The sequence below is a fragment of the Anser brachyrhynchus genome, assembly GCF_964034855.1.
Source record: "Anser brachyrhynchus genome assembly, chromosome: 1".
NCBI lineage: Eukaryota > Metazoa > Chordata > Aves > Anseriformes > Anatidae > Anser > Anser brachyrhynchus.
Genome location: NC_137694.1, coordinates 114,205,168 through 114,229,288, shown reverse-complemented (window position 1 = coordinate 114,229,288; position 24,121 = coordinate 114,205,168). Strand labels below are relative to the sequence as shown.

Below are 24,121 nucleotides of genomic sequence, written 5' to 3'. Positions count from 1 at the left end.
GCAAACCGCAGCAGAATCACAGCAATGCTGCATGTTTCATCTTAAAGTACTACATAAAAAATCACAGCATGACAGCAGAGAGGGTCACTTACATTGCTGGCTTGGGTCCATATCTGTTGTCAGCTTCACATAGTTGGATGGGAAGAGACCCACTTGTCCATTCACCTCCCCTTTCCACCAGTCTGGGTCTTCCTTGTTAAGGACGTTTATAATCTGGCCTTTATTGAATGCTAGCTCATCATCGTTCTGTGCAGTGTAGTCATACATGCCAATTACTTGGCACACTGTAAGATAAAGGAAGAGTTCTATAGTACTGGTAATATTTTGGCAAAACATAAGCTACGCGTAAACCTACTGCAAACACTACAGATGTCACAGGATAGTTCCAGGACACTACGCTGCTCTGCACCAGTACCACTGTGGTCCTGCACCTCTCTCCTCTTCCCCTATACCGGTACTTATCTGAGCCCTTGCTAAATTGGCTCAAGGTTATTTAAAAAATAACAAAGACGTTCAGAGTAGCTTTATTCTCTCAGTCAGCTTACTGAGGGGTCAGGATCACAATAGGAAGGGCAGAGCACAACAGTGCGAACTGAGAACAGTGTAACCTACTGGAACTGCACCCAAGATAATTTTTCATAGGAAGTGCTCGACGGTAGGAGAAGTTTGAAAAAAAAATAAATTTGAACAAAAAGTCAAACACTTCAAGGATGTTAGCTTTCTACTGGCACTTCTCTTCAGCTTTATATAAACACTTTTGCCCACAAAAGCATCAAATTGACAGTACATTTATAAAATTAGCATTTTGCATCCTCTCCAACCTGTTCTAAATAAGTATCCTTTCTAGTAGAACTGTTCAATGGACAAAAAAGTCTGGGAAATAGACTGGGAACTTCCACTGCCTGAAGCCTGAGAAAGGCACTCTTTTCTAATTAGCACTGAACATGCTCAACAGCTCTATAGAGCTATTCAATAGAAAGCCAATGGTAATACCCTTGTACTGCCCTATAGACATTAGGAACACTAAAACTTTGGAAAGGTGAGAAAAATAAAAAGCATATGAGGTCATTTAAGTCCATTGTTGGAGCCAATAGGACTGTTACCAGCAGCGTACTTCCTATTTTCTTACTATGAAACTCATCAAACCTGACTGGTTCTCAGGATACAGTTGCTTCTGTTCAATTATAATAGAGTAATTTTCTTAATTATCTAGAGCAGCAGGAGTGTTTATTTAAATATCTAATTTTCTCTGTTTCTCTGATGGTTTCTCCATGCCAAGTCACAGGGCTTCTGGTATTTTGCCTTAAGACACAAAACTACTATTTAATTAGCCTTGCCTCAGGTTGTCTCTGTTATACGCAGTCTAAAATTTTCTTATATTTTCATTCTTGCACACAGCCAGCAACTTACTTAAATTTGGCAAATAGTTCCTCCCTCTTTTTAGAATTTATATTCCGGAAATTATTCAACTCCTTTTAGTTAACACTTTGTGCCCGTTCACAAACATCATAATCAAATACACTTTACATTTAATGGGATCTCTGGATATATTTCAAAATTTAGCTTTTTTACTTGTAAAAGAGAAAAAAATAATACTAATAAAAATAAAAACTAAAAGGATAAAGGGGCATTCATCATACCTAATACATCAACTAATACATCAGCTAACCAAAGCATACATTTCCCTGACATACTGGATATTAATCAGCATTTCTAAAGAAAAATGTATAACTGTGTACTCCTGCTTTAGGTAGTTTTGTGCTAATATAAGCTTATATGTATGAATAGCATTGATGAACATATTTCACTTTAAAGACCTGTGAATCCATTTTACAATATTCTTGTTATATGTTTACAGGTTATTACTAATAATTATGAACAATAAAAAGTTTAAGCTAGACCATTTAGTATGCATATTAAGAATTTTTTAACCCATTCTAGAGTTAACTTTTCCTAGATTTTTTTCATTCAGATCTTTCTCCTCTGCTTCAAAGAATTTTATGAAATTTGGTGTTGTCCAGTAGTATCAACAGTATATCTCAACAGGATTCAAATGGGATCCAATGGGAACCCAAGAATGACCTAAAACCTGGGGAGGTAATTTAATAGAGTTCTTGAAGAACTGGGATTCCTTAGTTGAACTTGAAGAACTGACCTCATCTTTATCTTGTTTACACTTGGTCACAAAGCTTAAAACACACCTTCATCTTATATTGAAAGCTCTTTGAGTAGTCCCAGCAAGAAAGTTCTTCGCTTGGTTTAAACACCTAACAGCAACAGCTCCAAAAGCCATTGCCAACTACAGAAGCAGGCTAAAGCCTATCTTCTCTGAGCTCCAGTGCTTTTTAGCCATTTATTTCTGTTTTAGAAATACCGTCTATTGATTAATACTAGTCAACAGCAGAGGGAATCCAGGTTCTCAAGGTACACTCATGGTAAGTACAAGCTATAACATTGCTTTTCTTTAAACAAGCAGAATGGGTGAAACCCATTTCCCCACTATTCCTGTACTGTGAACTTCCTTGTGCATGGTTTTCTCCAGGTAGCAGTAACAGCCCTTTTCATTTCTCAGAACCGGGAAGGACATGTTCATTACGCAACTTTAGAAAAGAAAAGGTACAAAGCAGTTGGAAATTAAGAAAACATCCAAACTATAAAATAAAAGAGGCCATGCAACAGAATTCAAAAAAAAAGATTGTTTAAAACCATGCGGTTTGCGTCACAGTATGATACATGGAGAGCACATACATCAAAACAAACAAAATGTCAAAGGGGAGGCTTTAATATTGGTAGTTTCTGATGGAACCTCTACCTTCAAAATCTAGATGGTCATGGCACACTTAGACACTACACAGGACACCACCTTGGGCATTAGTCTACCCTTGTGAATGGCTTTCTTCAGGTTTTCCATGTCCAGTACTACAATAAGATTCCTCACTAACATACTTCCTCCATGAAGATGATTCTCAAATGTTAACCTCTTAACCAAGTACATTAACCACACAGAAAGTTAGACTACCTATCATAATAGAAAGACAAGATTGTTCTATTTCTTCCTCTCACTTTCCAAAATAACAGGTTTCCAACCAAGTTATATTTGATAAGAATGAATGCCATTAAGCATGATGTTCTGTAGGCAATGAGAAAAGTGCTAGAAAGTTTATTCAGCAAAAGTTTTATTAGCATGTGTAAAAAAGTCCCAGACCGTCAAAATTCAAATAACAAAAACAACAAAAAAATTCCCTTCACATTGAGGTATTGTGTCTGAGTGCTGAGTTACCACTCTAACTACAGGACAAAAACTCATAGACAACCACCGCAAGTCTTCTGGGTGGCTTATGGAAGAAAATAAATCTATTCCACATATTTTTGATTCAACAAAAATCTCCTCCACCTGGTACCACACCAACTAACAAACCTAAAATAGTTAAAGGCTGTAGCAATCACAAGGAATTAACTTTTTGTTCTCAGTCTTCTGCCTGGCTTTATACCTTGCAGTAGAATTCACCAGACTAATATTGCCCGTGGTGAAAATGTAATAAATAGATTTTAAAAGTACAAACATCTATCAATTCTGTATCCACTCATAAGCCTTAAAATAAGTTGCTGTCTAGGACAAAAAGCTACATCTCTTTGCAGTTTTCTCACACTTCAGCTTAGGAAAACTAGAAAGTTCTGAATGAGAAATACATCAGCTGCTAAGCCCATGGACCATCCTGAACCCTTAAAAGCTCCCTCACTACAATTAGAGCAAACAAATAGGACTGATAATTTGAATATTTTACTCTTTAAGGTGTAATGTCACACAAAAAGATTACACCTGAGGGACCACCACAATAAATATACAGACCAACTGTATGCTTTTCTTATTTAAAAGAAAAATAAATAATGAAGAGTTTTACCAAAGTGGCTACTATGACATATATTTAATGTCTGTAATTATTTTTAGAAGTCTTACTGTAAATGACATGCATTACAAAAGAAACTTCACTAATGCAAACACATTGCTTACCTGAAGGTAATGCTGTTGATTTAGGTAGCTCAGTTGGTGTAGTTTTACTGGTACCAGGGCTCAAAAGTTTTACATAATTAGCAGGGAACCATCCTATCTGCCGCTTTTTCCCTCGTGCCTAGTAAAAAAAAAATAAAAATCTTTTAAGAGGAATAAGCACATCAGTAGATCCTTAGTCAAGGCAGTTCAGCCAATATCTTAACTACTTGCAGCCACACTGACAATTTAGAGAAAGAAAAAATAATTTAATAAGGAAACAGTCAGCTATTTTCATGGCAATATTTTTATGTTATGATACTTCCCATTACATGAAGTAAGCTTTTATAACATCTAGACAATTTTTACTACTAATTTGAGTAATTTTTCACTGAACAGTTTTCCTAATTTGTGTGCTTTATAATTAAAACTACACTCCTGCTCCTTCTAAAAGATTTCTCGATTTTTTTTAAACCATAACTCTAGAATGTTAGGCTAGCAATGGCAATAATGCATATCAACACTAAAATGCTTTTTATGATGGAAAGTACTGCATTTAAATTGATACCTAGATTGTAGTAGTTTAAGTAGAGATTAAGATTCTCGATTACTTCTTTTCTTTTAAGAAACAGTTTCTACTTTGTAGTAGTCTCTCCCGACCGAACAACAGAAGCAGGAGTACAAACATTTGTCACATTAACCAAGAGTTAGAACTACAGTAAAACATTATGGTCTGAAAAAATGGGTCAAGTTCAGATTCAAATACAAAATCCCCAAGCCGGATTCCAATCAAACAAAAAGTAAGCTCTGGCAAATACAGATATATACGGGTAGATACTATCCAAATGATCCTAATTAACAGATGTTAAGGTTCTGGAAAGTATACCAGATGTTCTCATGCTCTCTAATCAGATAACATCACTACAAAAATGTGGTGCACACACGTATTAGTGTGCGTGTGGTCTGTGTGTGCCGAGAGAGAAACAGACTACCACACACCTGACCTAAAACAGGGCTCTGAGGTTTGTAACACAGCTGCAATTAGTCACCGTCAGAAAGAGGATACTGGGACAGACAAATGCAGGCCTGATCCGGTGTGACAAAACTTGTGTTACCAAAGCATAATAGAAATTTGACAGAAACTACATCCTGTTATTTCATCAACTGCATTGTTCACTGCAAATAAAATCGGAAGAAAAATCCTTTATTTTTCTCAGGTAAGAAACGTTATTCTAAAACTTTGAATCAAATCTCTGCTTCTAAATCTACTAAAACTATGTTAATAATTACTTTAGCTACTTATCCTTTTTTGTAGTTAGAATAAACTTAGAATTTTGAGCATGTAGAATATCGCCTTTAAAAACAAAATAGATATTATAATGCAAAAAATCATCTAACACATGTAAGTATTATTTAGCTACTTCCTTCCCCCTTTTTTTCTTTACTGAAAATGAAAACATTTGATCTAAAGTGTTTCTAGATCATTCATTTTAAGGTATTCTGGAAGACTGCACCCAGCAATGTAATGCTTAACACATTTGCCTTACTTTATTTCACCTTTACTATGACCTCTCAGACAAGTATGATCAAAATTTACTTTAGGCTGAAACTTAACAGTATATATACTTCTAAAAAAATCTGCCACTTCAAAATTAAATGCATAAAAAAATTAATATTAATGTCCTTCTCCAAATCTAGTCATCATATTAAAACTGCTTTGTTGTTGTTGCTTCTATCTTTAATCAGTTCCTCAATCTATTTCACCAATATTGCTCCATTAGCCCTTGTGCTCACACAACAAAGGAGCAAAGACTAGTATTACAGCCTTGGAACAGGAGACTGAAAAGAATAGGGAGGGGATTTCTAATGAAAAAAAACACTTGGAAAACTAAACGTAAGATGGTAAGGTATCCAACATTATAGATAAGTACAGAATAAAAAATTAAACCTAAAAAAAACTTCATTCTGCTCATTAGCTGTTAACTGGTAATTGTGCCAGCTCTTGCCAAGTGAAGCTTATTTTGTGACTTTTTTGCACAATTTTAATTTGACACTCAAAGTTAGAAGTTAACAACAGCATAAAGGTTAGTGAGAATGAAAACCAAATCTCGGATGATGATTTATCCACGAAAGAGGTAGAAAAAATATCACCAGGAAAAGCAAAAAAGGTGGAAAAAATATCCAAATTTGAATTAGTTTGAACACCTACATTACAAACAAATCTATTACATTCATTCTTTCATATGTTGCTCCCTACTAAAAAGAAAAAAAAAAAAAAACCCTCATTCGGTGGTATAGAGGACAGTTGAAAAAAAAAAGCTTTTTCACTGAAAGTAATTGAGAATCAAAGTTTCAGATTTGTTTGCATTATTTTATTATCTGTTATCTTCTAATACAATACTAACACTCTCTCCTTGCTGATGCTTGCAACAGACACCATTATTTTTGCTCTTCTACATTAAACTTAAGTCATTGCTGAGGTGGACCTATTATAATGGTAATCTATACTGTCACATTCATTAAGCAATTTGAAAAAGTGGTGGCCATCTCACAGCAAACATTGCTGTAAAATACTTTTCAATTGGTCTTACATTGGTCTTGCCTTACAGTGAGACAATACGTTTTCTTCCTGCCGTTCTCAACATTATTTCAATTTCAAGGAATTGGAATGTAAAGGCATTTTACTTGTAATAGCTTAGTTACAAAACATTTTCAAAATTATTTAGCTCCAATGCAATCACCATTTTGAACTTTAAAAAAATATTACAGGTTATTTTACATGGAATTTTATTAAAAAAAAAAAAAAGAATCAAAAAACAAACAACAACAGTAACTAACTTGGAGCTCTCCTTCCCACCAGCCACCTGGATTCTTCTTTCTGATAAGAATCAACTGACCAGGAGCAAGAGTAAGCTGTTCTGGACCCGTTGCTGTGTAAGAGGCAATAACTTGGGCAATTTCTGTTAAAGCAGAAAAAAAAAAAGTTATGTTAAAGCAGGAAAAAAAAAAGTTAATCTGGAAAAATAAAAAGAACATATTCTATATGACATTAACTCCACTATTATCACTGGAACAGTATTTCCATTTTGTAATTCCTTCTATAAAATGATAATGTATTTATGTAGTTTCTTAAAAACAGCTGTAATTACAAAACAGATCAGATGTTTCTTCTTAAAAAGTTCACAGTACGACAGGAATAAAACAGAGGTGCAGCAGCTCTATGGGTACAATACAAAAAATATGTGAAATAGAGAATAACAATAATGGCCACCATTAAAATCATTTGGCTAGCACTTAAAATCAGTATCACAACACTGTTTTCCAATAAACACCAATTTCCAATAATTTTTTCTATCATCCATTTGGACTATGCTTGCCAAAACGAGGAAGGAGATGGATGTTGATAATAATATAATGAAGAAGTTGTAACAACAAAGGTGCAAACTAATGAAACCTGCAAAAAATTTCTCACTACCAGACTAGACAAAAAAAAAAAAGGAATGTTTTTGAAATGTAACAAACTGGATTTATTTTGAAATCTTTGTTTCATGGACATTAATACAAAACTGATGCCTTATTCAGTCACCTAGCAGCACAAATCTGACACAGAGTAATGGCAAGCTCACAATTCCCTCTCTTAAATTAACCAAAGTAGATAAAGCAATTTACTCCTTTTTACAGTAGTTGTGGAAAGATAGGTGATAATTTAATCACCACAAAGCCTGGCAGAGTAACCCATTTTTGAACAGATTTGAACTGACAGAAGCTTATAAACAGCTGTGGGCTTTTTTAATGTCCTACTGATAGCTTTTAAAGCCAAGTTTATCATGTCATCAAAACATGGTTAAGGTGATGGAGAATATGTTTAATACTCTGATTATCGGGAACTTTTGCTAAACACAATATGGTAGATTTTTTTTTTTCTTTTGGTAAACTAAATCCAATAGTCTACTACATTTAAGTAGGAGTACAGAGAAGGGAGTGAGTATACAGAAGCGGTTCCCAGCTTTCACAAGGTCACCCATACTATGAAAGTTGAATAGTGCTGGGCACCATCCTACACAGCCGTCTCTGTCAACAAGCACCAAACCTCCACTGGCCATGGGAAACAGCAAAGGCACTCAGTAACAACATACCACCCACAGGCTGGTAAAAGAAGGGGGCATCTGCTGCTGATGGAAAGAAAGGGAGCAATTATTGAAAATGAAGTTTTTTAAGGAGAGGTAACCCAAAGGTATCTCCTTTGAAACAGAGAGAGGTTTTCTTGCAGGAGAGAAACGACAAAGTGTGTTGAGGACACAGGAAAACAATCAGATACTGTACTTGAAATCTAGAAGAAAAGTATGAGTAAGAAAATGAAAAATGAAGAGAAGTACTGAAGGTGCAAATGAACAACATACAGAGGATGAAGAATTAGAGTGGTGACAAGCAGTCTGTGGTTGCTGGAAACAAAGACACATACAGAACTACCTATAGCAAAACTTCCCTCATAGAACCACAGAATGGTTTGGGTTGGAAGGGACCTTAAAGACCATCCGGTTCCAACCCCCCTGCCATGGGCAGGAACACCTCCTTCCAGACCAGGTTGCCCAAAGCCCCATCCAGCCTGGCCTTGAAGAGAGGCACACCAATGTGAGCATGCAGGAAAGGATGGAAAAAAGCAGGTGATGAAAATGCTAGTAGCTGAAAGTTACATTTTTACACGTGGATCTGGAAGTTAAAAAGTAGCATTTCAAGTGTGAAAGCACAAGACGGAAGAAAGAATTGCTAAGTAAAATACAGTAGGTGATAGTAGGAGAACAGAAAGGTTTACACATAGGAAAGCCAGCAGCAGCACAAGCTGTTCAGGATGTAGGCAAAGTGAACTATTTGGCAGGAAACACGGCTACTCTGCTAAAAAGTCTGCAAGCTTCCTGCAATTATAGATTTTTCACAGAATCACATCAACTCCTCCACCTCAGAGCCATTCAGAAAGCAAAATGAACACAAGCAAAGACACTAAATGTGGGAGTTTACAAAAATCATTTTTTTAATTATGAAAAGCCTATCTTACTACCATGACAATTATAATATTCAGCATATCATACTATGCAACTCTATTGAGGGAGCAAAAATCTTATAACCTGCATCTCAGAACAAGAACTTTCTCATTTTTATCTACAAAATTATGATCTACAAGGCTCCAGGTATCAGACACCCCTTTCACCAACAGGCAACATAAAGAATTTTTACTGTGGACTGCATGTTAAACAAGCTACAGTCTGAATTACAAGTTTAGCATCCAGCTCTTGCATGTCACAGAGAAGCAGGAAGTTGGAGAAAACACTCAGCAAAAAGTTTTGTTTGTTTGTTTGTTTTTAAAAATGAAAGAAATAGTTTTAATTCCAGGAAGGACTTCTTAATTTTGATATATTTAAATACTGAATTAATAAGAAGAGATCAAATTCAGTTACAGTTCAGGTCAGGAGAACGTGTCTCTACCAAAACACATTCATTTAGAAAAAAGAAATAAATGTCTTCTCACAGATATAATTGTCCTCATACAGCTGCTTAAATTCCAAAAGATACCATTTTATTTTCCCTTGCCCTTCAGCATACACTATTACCAATATCCACACACTCATCCTGCTGCTTCTAGAATAAACTGGAATATTTCACCTCATTCATGAGCATTTCACTTCTGTTGGCTGAGCTGTTGAAGCTCATTTATAGCAAAAACATCCTTGAATCACCTTCCTGAGAAAGAGGCAGGATTGTTCTCAAACTGTTCCTAAACAAGGTATGTGCTCTTGAAAATGGGAGGCAGGCACAAGAGCTCAGAGTCAATGTATGCCATATTGTGTATTGTTCTGGGCAAAATGCTGGAAAACCACAGTGTGGAATGTGTACTTCCAATCAGAGACAGTGGTAAAATTGGGCGTTTTGTAGGCTTCCACTGTTTTGTTTGATGATCTATCATGAAGCTTACATTCGCTTTTGAGCAAGCAGATTTTTATTCTCTAGCTATATGTTATTTTGATAAAGTGATTGACAGATTACACATTTTTAATATAGACAACAGTTTTCATCAGTGCAAATTACTAAAGCATAACAACGTATTTCATAATCTACAAATGAACAAGAGCAACCAATTTATTATTTCTATGGAATTCTATATTGTTTCCACTGAAATTTCTCACTGATTAGAAATAAATACTACTCAATAACAGATACAAGGTGCTGTCACTATATATGACTCACCAGGTTTCTTCCCTAAGCTTCCCGTTTTTCCAGCTGCTCCAGAAGCCTTGAAATAGAAAGTAAGATGTAAGTTTAGCACTCATAATTATTTTGTCAGTATACGGAAATGATTTAATACATTTTTCTTTAACACACCAATAAAGGATGTGAATAAACATCTCTCAAAGGAAGTCTCTGTTCTTGCAGGAAGTCTTAATATTTGAGACGGCAATTAATATATAGAAATAAATTACAAGTGGTGCATGGAAGTGTATAACTATATAAAGTAAAGACATCTTTGCTGAACTCTCTTGCCTTTCGTAGACTGCAAATACCAATGTAATTCCAAATTACAGAGCATTTTCATTGTAAATCTGGATATCTACAAAATGTGAATTCTGCCAAATTGCATTAAAACAGTAATAGTAGTTTTCAACTCTACAAACAGTTGGGACTGCAAATATGCTTAAAAGGCTAACCCACATAATTATTTCAATAATGTCCATAATTTCTAAAATTTCTTACACAGCAGATTAGCATAGTCAGCGCAAAAATCCTTCACTGCATCTCTAAGATGAGTTATCTGAACTTTATAGGTGGTATGTGTTACACGGATAAAAACTCCACCACATTTTTCATGCACAACTGAGAGCATAGGAAACTGAATAGCAAAGTGCTATTTGTTTTGACAAAGGTAGCTATTTCCTCTAAATCTAGATGGGGTGAGATGAAGGATGAACATCACTATCATCCAGGCCAAGAGAAATGTAAGAAAAGCCTCTGTGAACACCCATGAGAAATCCAGCAAGCAGTGGAACTAGTTCAGTTATGTATAAGGAACCAGCTATATTGAAATATAAAATTTAGCATGAAAAGCTTTCATAATTTACAAACTCAAAGTTCTTTTGCTGAAAAAGAAATCTTCCCTTAAGGCCACCAGTTATTTGGAAGGAGTTATTTTATTTTTTTAAATGCACTTGCAGATCTAGTGCTATACATGCAATCAGAGTATTCAAAACCATGTGTAATCTGGACTCTACCCCTTGCACACACCCTTCTTCAATTATCTTGCCAAGCTTTTTAGTCAATACCCCGTATAGGACAGATTCCCTGATCCCCTAAATAATTACCTCAGTTTCTTCCCAGAACATTGTCAGACTTATCTTCTACAATAAAAAGGTCAGATATGGATAACAGCAACATATCAAGCATAAACTGTACTTTGGTCAGAAATATTGAATATCTGTAAAATCCTTTTTCCTTCAAGGGAGGCTCACAACACTTCAGTCTCCCCACAACTTCCTCAGGATCCTCCCCACACATTTGGAGCCTACATGAATGACCTGAGGAGTTTCAGAATCCCAGTTCCTCTATGGAAAAGATCAGTTTCATCCTCAATATTCTCCTTAATTTGACATTTAAAAAAAAAATGTGGATTCTGACACAGAAACTAATAAAGACAGTAACTGAAAAACTAGTTAAATATCTGACAATATAGGGCCATTTTTAAAATGTGTATTGGTTTTGAATGCCTCTATAAAATAGTTTATTAGGAAAATACCTGTCTTGAAGATTATGTAGCTGCTTTATGACATCAACGTTTTGGTCATTTTCCAGCAAAGCCACTGAAGAAGCCTGACCATTCAGACTGAACTATAACACTTCACAATGCTGTGTTAGTCAGCAGAATTGGCATGGCTTGCCTTATAACCTGTAACTGCTACTGGAAGATGAGAGTGGGGAAACGGGATGGGGAAGGTTTTATTTTGTTTTTTATTTAACGTCTGGCACAAAAGCATCTTCCATACACACTTTCTTTGACATTTTGCAAGTTAAATTTTGGGAAAGATTGTGGAAAGTGGATACTTTATATTAAATAACACTTGGATACTGCAGTCTCAGTGCAACTTTCTTGTAATTGTAACTGATTATAATTACTTTCTAGAAGGCCAGCAAATCTTCCTTTCTTCCCTAGGTTCCCTTCTTTCTCTTCTGCCCTCTACCTTTCTTTATGACCACTGTGACCTATATCAACTAACATAATGAAATAGGAAAGCATCATAGAGAGATCAGATACAAAGACTAAGGTTAGGTCTGAGCACAAGAGGTTCCATGCAAAGTGACTGTAAGCACATCCACAGTCCCGAGTTGGGAAGATTAAAAGTTCTGGAACCAAGGGTGACAACTGACACTGACGTGACAGCATCAGGAATTGATACAACTTTGGTATGTTTTTGGCAAAGAACCACCACCCATTAAGAAAGAACAAGTGTTTGGACCTCCAAAAGGACACACTCCTTCCAAACATCACTCAACCAACATCCTCTTTGCCAGGTGAGGCAGGTATGGGCAGATAAAACAGGCTGTGACACTGTATCCTTGCAGTTTACTGGTGAACATATCAGGGATATTTTGAGAGAGGAATTTCAAAATCACATTGACCAGACTGAGTCTGATTTCTCTTTGAAGACTCTCTGAACCCTTGGTAAAAAGCAGAAGAAATACATAGAAAACTCCTTCAGTGCTTCAAAAATATCTAAATTAATAAATAGGGCACTTAAAGATGGACTCAACTGCTGGCTACCTGAAGAGCTGGAGAAATATTTTGTATCCTTTTGCTAAGAGAAACATCATAGAGAGGAAATACCTCATTCTATTTCCCTTTTGTACACCTGAGATGCTAACTGCCTGTGAGGATATTTTGTGACAAAGGATAAAGACTCTTGAAACAGTAGAAAATAACTTGCTTTGCTAATTTAGTAAGACACAGCAGTAGAATTGCCAATTGTGTTGTACAATGAGACCCTTAAAATCCAGAGTAAATATGTTCAGACTGCTAAGAGTTTTCAGAACATTTATACAAAGTCTCACACATTGAGGGGTCTAAATTTTTGTTCTTCCAACTCTACCCTATAAGCCCTGTACCCTAACACAGAGGTAATTATTACCAGTCTCAAGGAAACGCAGGGTAAAATAAAAACCTGTTACAGATCTGTATACATCTACCTCAATTTACTGAAAACTCCGATAACAGACCATCAACCAGGATAGTTGTTTACTTGAAGAACATAAGGACTTTCACTTTGTTAATGTGTTGAAACTGTAAGGGACAGGAACTTCTTTAATTTAGTAGCTTGAGGCAAAAGGGTAGCGCTATTGAAAGATCAGCACTGCCTTTAATTTTTCTTCAGGCCTGAGTCAACAGTGCAGAACACATTAAATTAATTTACTTTTTTAGTAAGATTTTTCACGATCAGCCAGCAGCTGTCCAAGCACAGCAGCACATCTGAAAGTTAAGACAGCCACTATTGTGAAATCCTTTTTAAAAACTGGCTCTCTGAACAAGCTGAATAGCAAAACCCTGTATGTGTAATGGCAATTATCCACTTGGAACAACAACTATCTCCTGTGGGGCATGTGAATCACTTCATGAAAACAAGCGTCCTGAATACAAAGATCTCCATGAGCTCTGTGCTCTTTCCTCCTTTTCTCATCAAGATTTTATCTGAAGATGTGGTTTTCATCAGCAAAAAGGGCAGTTGGAGCGCTTTTTGATAAACTGCACTTAGTTGTTTGAGCCCCAGACAAGCTGAGGCCAGAGAAACATTAAACTGAGCTCTCTAATAAAGTTAGTTTTCAGTATTAAATGTCTATTTCTGAGTCCTCTACAAAGACTTGCCAATATGTCTGCCTGTCCCTCACCAGACAGGACAAGCATCTGGTACGTCCAATCCTTCAGGGCACACAAAAGGCAACTCACCATATCTGAATATAAATTCGCAGGTTTTGTGACTAAACTGTGTTCAGAATATCTCAAGGGAAAACAAAAACAGGCCCTTCAAATTAAACTTAACTTCAGTTACTTTTCTGCTAGTTAGTGCTAAATAACTAATTAGTAACTATTACTATCCACCTATGAAATAGGCCTCACAGGGCTTTAGGAAGCTGACACTGCAGGTTCCCACTCATCAACTACAATATAAACTTCCAAGTAATATAAAGAGAATTAGGGCTTAGTTTCATGACCACATGAACTTCCACAGCTAGGGAATTAATTATCTGTACACCTGCTTCTACCACCATGGGGCAAGCCAACATCTTTTCGATGTATGTCAAGAACTACTGGCAGGGCTGAACTATAATCCACATCCTGCACTCCAAAAGCACGCCTGGACTACCTCTACCCTGCCTACTGAAGCAACATCACAACTTGCTACTATAAAAAATTTACTCCAGTTGACAAAAAGACAAGCTAGTCTGCTATGATGGGCACCATAGTGCTACAATACTTGACTAACACAACTATTAAGTACTCCTATTCTAGTCTGGGACCTGATCCAACTTCATCTGCTGCTCCATAGTCTAGAGATTCAAGAAAAGAGTTACATGATGCAAAATATAGATAAGAAAACTTTCTAAAATGCTTCTGAAAGCAGTATCACACTACTATTTCTCCCAAGGACTGTAATACTAAACATCATTAATGATAATTTTTTGATCCTATCTCAGAGATGTTATTGACACTTCTCTATTATCTAGAAATTTACTACATAAAGGCTTTCTACTGCTACTTGTTTCACTGCAGGTTTCATTCTTCTGCTTTTCTGTAAACAGAAGCAAGTTTAAGGAATGACTTTGCTCAGTCTCCACAATTGCAGATTACAGTCCTTCATTGCTACATAAACACAGAGGTCAAAACTTATGGAAAAAGCCTTACCACCTAGATTTCTAAAAATCAAGTAGAGAACTTAGGAGTCTTGTTTGCATTTAACAACTTTAAAAACCCTATTACTCTTAGAGACACAAACAAGAACTCCTTCTGTCAAGAGATTAGTACTCTATACAACTGACACTAAGCTGATTCCTACTGGTAGGTTTCACATAGATAAGGAATATAATGAGAAAGCATCTTTCTTAAGAATACCTAAAAAGAAAGAAAAAATTTAATACAGACATGCTCTATCAGATTATTCCGGGATAAAATCAGATGAGGCAGAACCTCTATACAATAAATAACTTTCACATAAATTTAGCAGTTAGTTAAGTTTTGTTGCTAAATTTGTTCCCCTGGACTGCAAGAACACTGTAATAAATACAGAGAAAAAAAAAAAAAAGATAATAAACTGAAATATTTCCCTTACTATCTTTTTAAAGAAAACAGCAGTAAGATACAACTCAGTCATTAAAAACTTACCTGGAAAACCAAGTAATCACAGCTATTTTGACTTGTCTCTACAAAACTGCCAAGTTAACTGCTAACAAATGCAAGAGTCATTTTCATAAATGGTTTGCAATGTTACTTAAGAATTTATGTTGTGAAATGTAATTATTTTTGCTTTTTTCCAACTTCACATTCAGTAAATATTTTTCATTCCCTTATGTACCACTGACTTGCAACTATCACTGCAACACCAAATAAAATGTACCTCCCCCAACTCAATTTTATAACAATTCAATGACTCTACCTCAGAATCTTTGAGTCTCACATAATTAGATGGGAATACTCCTGATTTATCACCCAGTGTTCCTGTCCACCAGTCACCATCTTTCTTTGTCACAAGAATCATATCACCTTGCTGAAAGGTTAGGTCTCCTTGTTCAGAGCTCTCATAAGTATACATAGCAACATACTCTGCAAGAGGGAAATAAATACAGAACACGGGAAAACACTTGATAAACTGCTCAATTATCATTTGCAAAACCTAATATAATATTGTCTATCCAAAGGCTAGATAGAAGATAAATTTATTAAATACTTTATTGATAATTCCTCAATATTTAATACATAAAATGAAATCTTACAGAGCAAAAGTAAGTACAAGCTATCAGGAGGCAGCTTGAGGGAAGGAATCATTTTGATAAAGTAATTTGCAAGTACAATTTAAATTTACATACATTATTGGTTTATATCAGAAACTACTTTGAACACATTTCTCAATGGTTTCTGTTTTGTGATGATTACTAGCATTTTCAATCTTGGGGACAGAAAAATCTCAGTAACCAAACATCTGTAGATACAGTCTTCATCTTACATATGCTGTTTGGCTCTCATGTACAATGAATTCTTTCATTACTTGAGGCTTTGCACGAAGGGCACACATCTCTTTGCATCTTATGCAACAGATGGCTGGGAAATGTCAAGACAAAGCCCGAATGTGTTCTGTTTTGTTAAAACACAGTCAACTACTTAGTATTCAAGTGCAAAAACACTAATGTAGACTGACGTTGAGAAACGCAATGCATAATTGAATCACAGAACTACATGAAAAAACTCTACACAAAGAACTACGAAGAATTTCAGACAATCCAGTAACATTTTTTATACAGCTTGATACATTCTTCTTTAACTGAGCATTATCACACTTGATGTGGGGCATAAAATAGATCGCTGACTATTATATAATCTGTTTCTAGGACCGACTCTGGAAGTAAGAGCAGTTCACAATACTTCAGGCAGACTTTCATGAACACTTGACAAAAACATGCAAGTATTCCATTACAGCTGGCAACTGTTCTATTTGCTTGAACACTAAATCTGACCTCAGCTTTATTACTGAAGTTCAGCAAGAATTCAAACCACAATTACCATCCTTAATGAAAGATAAGATATGGTTTGTCTAATGACTGCAGTTGAAGAACACGTACATGTTTGTACACATGTAGACACATACATTAAAATTCATAAAGTATGCTAAATACATATACATTCTGTTAAATCCTCTACACCTAATGAAATATGGATTTAGCATCTTCTATTCTATTGCTCTAGGTGACCCTGCTTGGCAGGGGATTGGACTAGATGATCTCCAAAATTCCCTTCCAACCTCAACCATTGTGTGATTCTGTGTGATTATTTCTTAAAAATACAGCTTCTTGGACATGTTTTTATAAAAGTTGTCTTCCCTTTTAATACTAACATATAACCTGAGATATTCCAAGTTTAAAAAAAAAATAGCATTTCTAAATTGCATTTCCTGAAATATATAGCAAGCCAGATTAGTTATATTTTGAAATAACTGATTATCTCATTTTCCACTTTGGATAGATCTTTAACATTCTCTTCTTTTAATTTCTCTAGTGCTCAATGCCAGTGGCAAATTAAGTACGTCAGTAACCAAAGAGATTCTTTCACTTGAAATTTCATGTAGAATTGTAGTTGAAAAGCTTCAGGTGTTCTGTAGAGATTATATAAAAATGTTCATTTGTAAACTATATTTAGATTAATTGATTTACTCTGTAATTTAAATTAACCTAGCTGGCACTGCACTGAAGTGGATTAAGAGTGCCCACAGTCTGTTAACACAGCTCATATGGAGGCATTAACCTCCAGTTGAAGAGCAGTAGCAACCAGGAATGCAAGTTTTTAAAAACCCTCCAGAAACCTGACAATTGTCTGTGCCCCATGCTCGATCCCTAAAAATGAGGGGTAGCCTTGGCCATAAGGATCACAACTTTCAATTAAAGAAATTACAGTTTTAGTGAAACACTGGAAATGAGTTTTGAGTGCAATTGAGGCACCTATTAATAATTCCTGACATCATGAAGCATATATAGGGATGTGTTTATTTGGACCTCTGCAAACAAACATCCTAAACACTTCCATTGGTTACCAAACTATTTATGTATGGAACAGTAGAAGAAATTTTACTAGTATGTGAAATTATTTTTTCTACATAAACATATACAAATTCTTACTATATTCATTTTAAATCATTCTAGAAGCAAACTGATTTGCACTTCAATTTTAACAGGCCTAATCTTAAAACAAGCTTGTTTTGTTGATTGTAGGCTTGTTTCTGGTAATATGTAGACTGCTTATATTTCATTACGTAGTAAATACTGTTAGTGCTATTCAGTTTGGAATGCTTACCTTCACCTGACATAGTTGCTTTTGCTGCTGGTGATGCTACTCTTTTCAGACTAGCAGGACTTTCTGAAGAACCAGAATCCATGCTTTAGAAGAGAATAACGGTTATTTAAGAAATTAAACCTCTTCAGAAGATGCTTACTGTATTTTAAAACTAGAATATGCATATACTAGAATATGCATATAATATAAGCAATTCCCTTAAATAGAGATAGTGAATTTACAAATTAAAGCTTTTACGTACAATGGCTAGTCATGGTTAAAATTAGGTAATTGCATTAAATACACAAATTGCTACATCTCCTCTTTTCCCCCAAGAGAGAAAAAAATCTAAAATCATTCTTATTTATTTAACTAATGTTAATGTTGCCTTCATGTTACACAGAACCAGATTCTGACTGTTTCATCCTCCAAGAGTAATGGTACGTGATTAAGCTTTGAGGTATATCTTTTTATTTTGGGGAAAGATAAGCTAAGACTTACATAGATGTAATTCATAACATCCAAAATATTATTTTTTTAGTTGCAAATCACATAAAATTAAGAATTTATTATGCTTTAGATCTTTGTTGGAAGGAGAGTTTTTGTGCAAGGAGAACTGAGGTCAGCTTACATATTCCTAACATGAACTTTTACAGTTGGAGGTCAAAACACCACAGAGAAGAGTTGCATAAAATTATTTTTACAGAGTAGATTCCAAACTTTAAAACTCAAGTGTGCAACTCTTCATATTTATTTAACCATTGCATTATAGACACAAAGTATGGTAAAAGCAAATACAATACCTTGTTGACTTCCTAATGGGGCCTGAAATAAGCTTCACATATGACTTAGGAAACCACCCCTTTTGTCCTTGAACTTCTCCAAACCACCACATATCTTGCTGCTCTAATACTGTGATGACATCATTTTTGTTGAAATTAAGGTGGTTGTCTTTTTTCGCTCTCCAAGGATACAAAGCCTGGGCTTGAAGTCCCTCCACTTTTTCGCCCTAATGCAGTTTTGAAAAAAGAGAGAGTAGTCAGTCATGCACCACCTTTCATAAAGAAAGTTCCTTAAGGAATTTTATTCTTATGCTACTTATATAGCAACAAAATACATAGACTTCTCCTCAGCTGTATAAAGCAAAATATGTCAATTAAAATTACAAAATAATACAAGAAATGTTCAAAATCCTCCTACATTTCTATCTGTTAATGTGTAAACACTGCAATGCAAAATTTTTTGCAAGTTTCACAATTAAGATATACATCTTAAACCTTGATGAAGCTATTTTGGCAGGGTTTGAAGTAAACTTTATGGAAAATGATGCTTTGCTGCAAGTTATGTATATATATTGTATATTCCAACTTTTTTGTTTTGATCTAAGACACTAAGGTATTTAGCATTTTTCAGAACAACACATTAGCTTACAAGAACAGAATGTCCAGTTGAGGAAAATGTAGTGCCTTAACGGATGGACTGAACTCATCTGATGTGAAGCTTTGCCATTGCTATACCACTTAACCACATAATCCACTTTGGAACAAAGGTTGTTTCATGTGATTCAATGAAAGCCAAAGGAAGTGACCCAAAAATAGCACCCTGCCAAAACATTAAGACTGGACCACACAGTTGTAAAAAGCCAGCACAGAATAGCAGCCTCTTCATGTTAAATCGTGCCACTTCCACTGACTCTTTATCACTCCAAACCGATATAGCTCACCACCAGAGGACTGTTTTAACTGCCAGTGTTCTCTCTTTGCTTTCCAGAAGTTCATGCTGGGTCAGAACAGTTTTAACGAACATAGCTACTCACCTGACCCAAGACAGGAGAGGGAGATGATCCTGTAACAGTGGCAGGAGTGAAAGCTGATCGCTGCCGCAACTGCCCTGCACTGGGAACAGTCAAAGACGGCTGAGCTGCCCAGGCATCCCAGTTATCTGTCTCTGGTTTCTCATTAGTGTTTGTTGGCCATCTGAAAATAAGCAAATGACATTATTCCTATTATTTTCAGGTGAATACCAATGTTCATGTGGGAAGATTGTACAGAAATAAAGTCTACATTCTAGGTTTCTTTCTTGTAGTTAAATATTCCATGAGCTATCAGCAGCTTAACTCTCAGGTGGAAGGAAGTAGTGCAATCAAACATAGGGTTATAATAAACATATCTCCAAAGGGCGGTCTCTAAGAACAGTCGCTTGTCCTTGCTCATTTACAGCCAGTTATTCCTTAATTTAATTACATTTTTTAGGTGTGCTCCAATACAATGAAAATAATAAGTAGTACAGCCTATATTATGTGCAGTGTAAAGAGTTAACTTAACAGAAAATAGTCATAATTCAGTACAGAACTGGTTTGAAATCTTCATACCTGCATGTCACTTACGCATCATATTGCTGCTGCTTATTTTCACTATTAAAATCCTTACCTTTTTTTTTCTTCTTAAAATTATCTCCTATAGACTTTTTTCAGCTTTTTAGTTTTATGCTACCTTTTATCCTTTTTATGCTCTCTCTTGTCCTTCAAAATGTCTACCAAATCTCAAGATCCACCTCAAAATACCCTCTTAAATGAACAAAATTCCCTGACCTCTAGGAGCATGAACAAAACACCCAGCTTAAATCTAAGTCTTTAACTGTTTCTTGTGCCATTAGTTGGAATAATCAATTTTTGCCCACCCTGAATATAATAGTGCCCAAAGGCCACAAACATCACTAACCCGTATCATGTCAATTAGTACATGTCATATTAGTATAAATATGTCATGTCATATTAGTATAAATGTTCTGGGTATTGAAACTGAAGCACTGTTTATTCAAAAACAATAAAGCACATACATGCCAAACATCTTCAGAAACCTCAATATTTAGTCCTATCCCTCCCTCACCTCTGAGATAAGTACTTTTTTAGTAGAACAGAAGAAGTTTAAATACCCAGTAGTACTACTGCAACCTACTTGATGAAAATTTTGAATAGTTGATCAATACCGTATAAAGTTAATAAGACATCTTTGGAAGGACACATGTTCTACTTCTATCAGCCTTATTAATGTTGTGATAAGGAACTAATAAATCATCTTTTTATTTTAACTCTGTCATTAACTTATTTTGCGTAATCCAAGTTGGAAACCTTCAATGAGGGTTGATGTCAATCAGTAAAAGATAAGAAAGGTGAACTTCTTGGGATTTCTCCCATGGTGTCACCATCCTCACTTAGAAATGTCTCCCATTTGTGATGTATCCTTCTCTACTGCTCAGACAGACATGATGGGAGCAATTTTTTTGTTTTGTTTTGCAATCTGTGTACTCTGTGCTAACTGCCCACCACAATCCAATTGATTAAAAAAGACTCAAGCACATTTGAGGTGATAATCACTACCCAAACATACGTTGAACTGAAGTCTGCCCAGTTATTGGCAGTTGTAGTGCACTCTGTAGACGCAGGAGTTCCTAGTGATGTAGTTGTTTCATGCACAGAAACTTTAGGTGCAGCAGCAGCCTCAACTACTGGTTTTACAGATGCTGGAACTTCATTTTCAGGTATTTTCTCTGCATAGTTTGCAGGAAACCATCCAGTTTTTCCCTTCAATTCTCCACCAAGCCACCCTGGTTCTCCAGTCTGGCTTTCATCCACCTGTAGATGCATTAAGTTAGAAGGTTAAGAGACGTAACATATAAATGGAATTTTTACTTGACATAAAATCCTCTTCATCCACAGTAATTAACTTTCTTTACTTACAGAGAAATTATACCTTCATTACAAACACAAGTTCCACCTATGTAGAATTTTGTTGTTATTATTAAATGTACTGTTGGAGGATTATGTTGTCAGCTATTCCTCCTATGGCATATCAACAGCTGAAGAAACATTTTGCAATGCAACGCTGCTTTGCGATTCATTTTTTTCAAAAATCAAAAAGGTTTTCTTGGTGATGAGGTATAAAAAGGTTCATTTCAGCCCTAATGCATAAGCCAAGCATGGGTTTTTAAACAGTTGCTTGAAAGTCTGTCACAGTAAAACAGACTTAGAGATATTAGTTCTGGAGACTCCATTAAATATTGCTATTTCTGGTTTAACTAATGCAACATGCAGATTTTAACAAGTTTCCCTAGATTTCCTTTTTCAGAAAACAGAACAGAAACACAGCATATTAAAATTAACCCCTGTCAAACAAATTCAAAACAAAACAAAACAAAACAAATCTAATGTATTTATTCAAATTAATTCCACAGTAAGAAAGAATTGCAGAAGAAAAATAATTCACCATTGCTACCCCTCATGACTCATGAATTGATAGCATGGTTAAACACTGACAAGGCATCTGGAGGTTGCAGAAACTTTTTTTAAAGAAAAAAGGCAGTAATTTTATTAGGGGTAATTATAATAATTATGATAAATCTGGTGATCTAGCCATCTAACCTCTTCGATACTCTAAAAGAATTTCAGTTTTAAGGGTTTAAGCAAACCGTTATATACAAATATGTCTTGCACCTATTACATGTAAATAATGTCTACTATCTACAACTATCTGCTGTGCATAGCTGCAGGTTTCCCTAGCAATGATCAAGTCAGCAGTAAAACCAGGCTAGTAATGAAAAGTCAAATGACTAGCCCTACACAAGGGCTGTTTTTGGCAAGAATTTCTCTCATCCGTTTAGTCCAGTATTTTAACCAGTATTTTAAAATACTTAGAAGTTTCAAATGAGAGCATAAATCAAGAGTTTACTGGTGCAGTTAACAGTACAGCAGTCATTGAGAGATGCTTAAATCTATAATTTGAAATCACTTGACCCTACCTCCCAAGCATCCATTATCATCTTGAAGGATTTGGTGTTAACAGTATGCTTCGTGAGCTAAGGAATTAGCGATAGTATCCTTTTCAGACATTGGGGTTTTCAGAATATAATGACATTATACAGCAATGGCATACAGTAGCATCTCAAGCTAGTTGCTCTGACAGTTGGGAACACACCTATCTATTTATTCTGTTAATTTTAACAATATAAACTGATCAGCTGTTTGTTTGCCAAAAAAAAAAGGAACAGTGGCAAAAAGAAGCACTTGTGGCAATGGTGTAAACGAGTCGCTTTAGATAAGGGTGGGAACATTGTTTTGCAGAGAAGTGACTCAAACTGAAGCCGCAAAGCCTCTGCCTCTGATTGTCCCTGGGTTACTCATTTGAGCTGCTGATAGATTGCTTTGCTTTACTTCATGTGTTGACTCTTTGACTGCCTACTATTGTTAATTTCTATCCCACACTCCTCTTCTGGTGCAAAACAATCCATTATTTCTGCTTTTTGTTGCACCCATCTTCTGTCTCAGTCCCTATTAACTCAAAGCAAAATGAATGGAGTACATGCTTGACCGGTTCAATGTGGTTTTACTGCAGTGCAGAGCAAAATTTCCACTGCAGCACTGAATAGGATTGCTAGAGCAGCAGTATGAGTGATGGGAGGTCACAGCAGAGGGTGAATCTTGGGAGAGAGAGCGAGAAATGGACTATCAGAACCTGATGCAAATTTTAAAATCTAAACAGTAAAAATACACACACAGTTTTGACTCTCATTCAGTTTTCAGGTAGTAACCAGAATCATTAATATACAAAAGAATAAGCACTGAAAGACCGAAAATCTGTTACCATGACCTTCTAAAATGGACATCCTTGAAACAAATCACAGCAATACAAAAACCACTGTAAGTTTTCAGAAAAAAATGTTTTGTACAAGCAGCCAAAAAAAATACCAAAGAGATTTTGAAAGCAACTAATTTCATGTCTCCTTAGAAGAGTTTAAGTTAAATTAATTCTTAAAACAGCTTAGGATACTCAAATGTATGCTGATTTAGTCAAATTAGGTTTTCATCATATACTCATGAAAAGACACTTTGAAAGATCATTTTCACTTTATAATTCATAAAAAATGTTCTCTCAGTCATTAATATAAAATATAATCTGCATCTCTTTTTGTAGTACAGTACTAGAACTTTAAATATATCCCTTCGAACCTTTTAAAAATTAATTTGTTCCAATTTCCTTATATTTTTACACCCACCATCCCAAGTCCCT

General features: G+C 35.5%; 1 protein-coding gene across 6 annotated transcripts in view; it reads right to left on the bottom strand.

Moving 5' to 3' along the window:
* Window positions 1-24,121, bottom strand: part of ITSN1 (intersectin 1) — a 126,506-nt gene that overhangs the window by 22,228 nt on the left and 80,157 nt on the right. For all 6 annotated transcript variants that reach the window (XM_080560023.1, XM_080560024.1, XM_080560020.1 and 3 more), the window contains 9 exons: window positions 21,446-21,690; window positions 19,873-20,032; window positions 18,860-19,065; window positions 18,078-18,160; window positions 15,673-15,839; window positions 10,229-10,274; window positions 6,827-6,948; window positions 4,013-4,130; window positions 93-284 (listed from right to left, as the gene is read on the bottom strand). In XM_080560023.1, coding sequence (XP_080416149.1) covers window positions 93-284; window positions 4,013-4,130; window positions 6,827-6,948; window positions 10,229-10,274; window positions 15,673-15,839; window positions 18,078-18,160; window positions 18,860-19,065; window positions 19,873-20,032; window positions 21,446-21,690 — 1,339 coding nt within the window. The remainder of the gene's footprint in view (window positions 1-92; window positions 285-4,012; window positions 4,131-6,826; window positions 6,949-10,228; window positions 10,275-15,672; window positions 15,840-18,077; window positions 18,161-18,859; window positions 19,066-19,872; window positions 20,033-21,445; window positions 21,691-24,121) is intronic.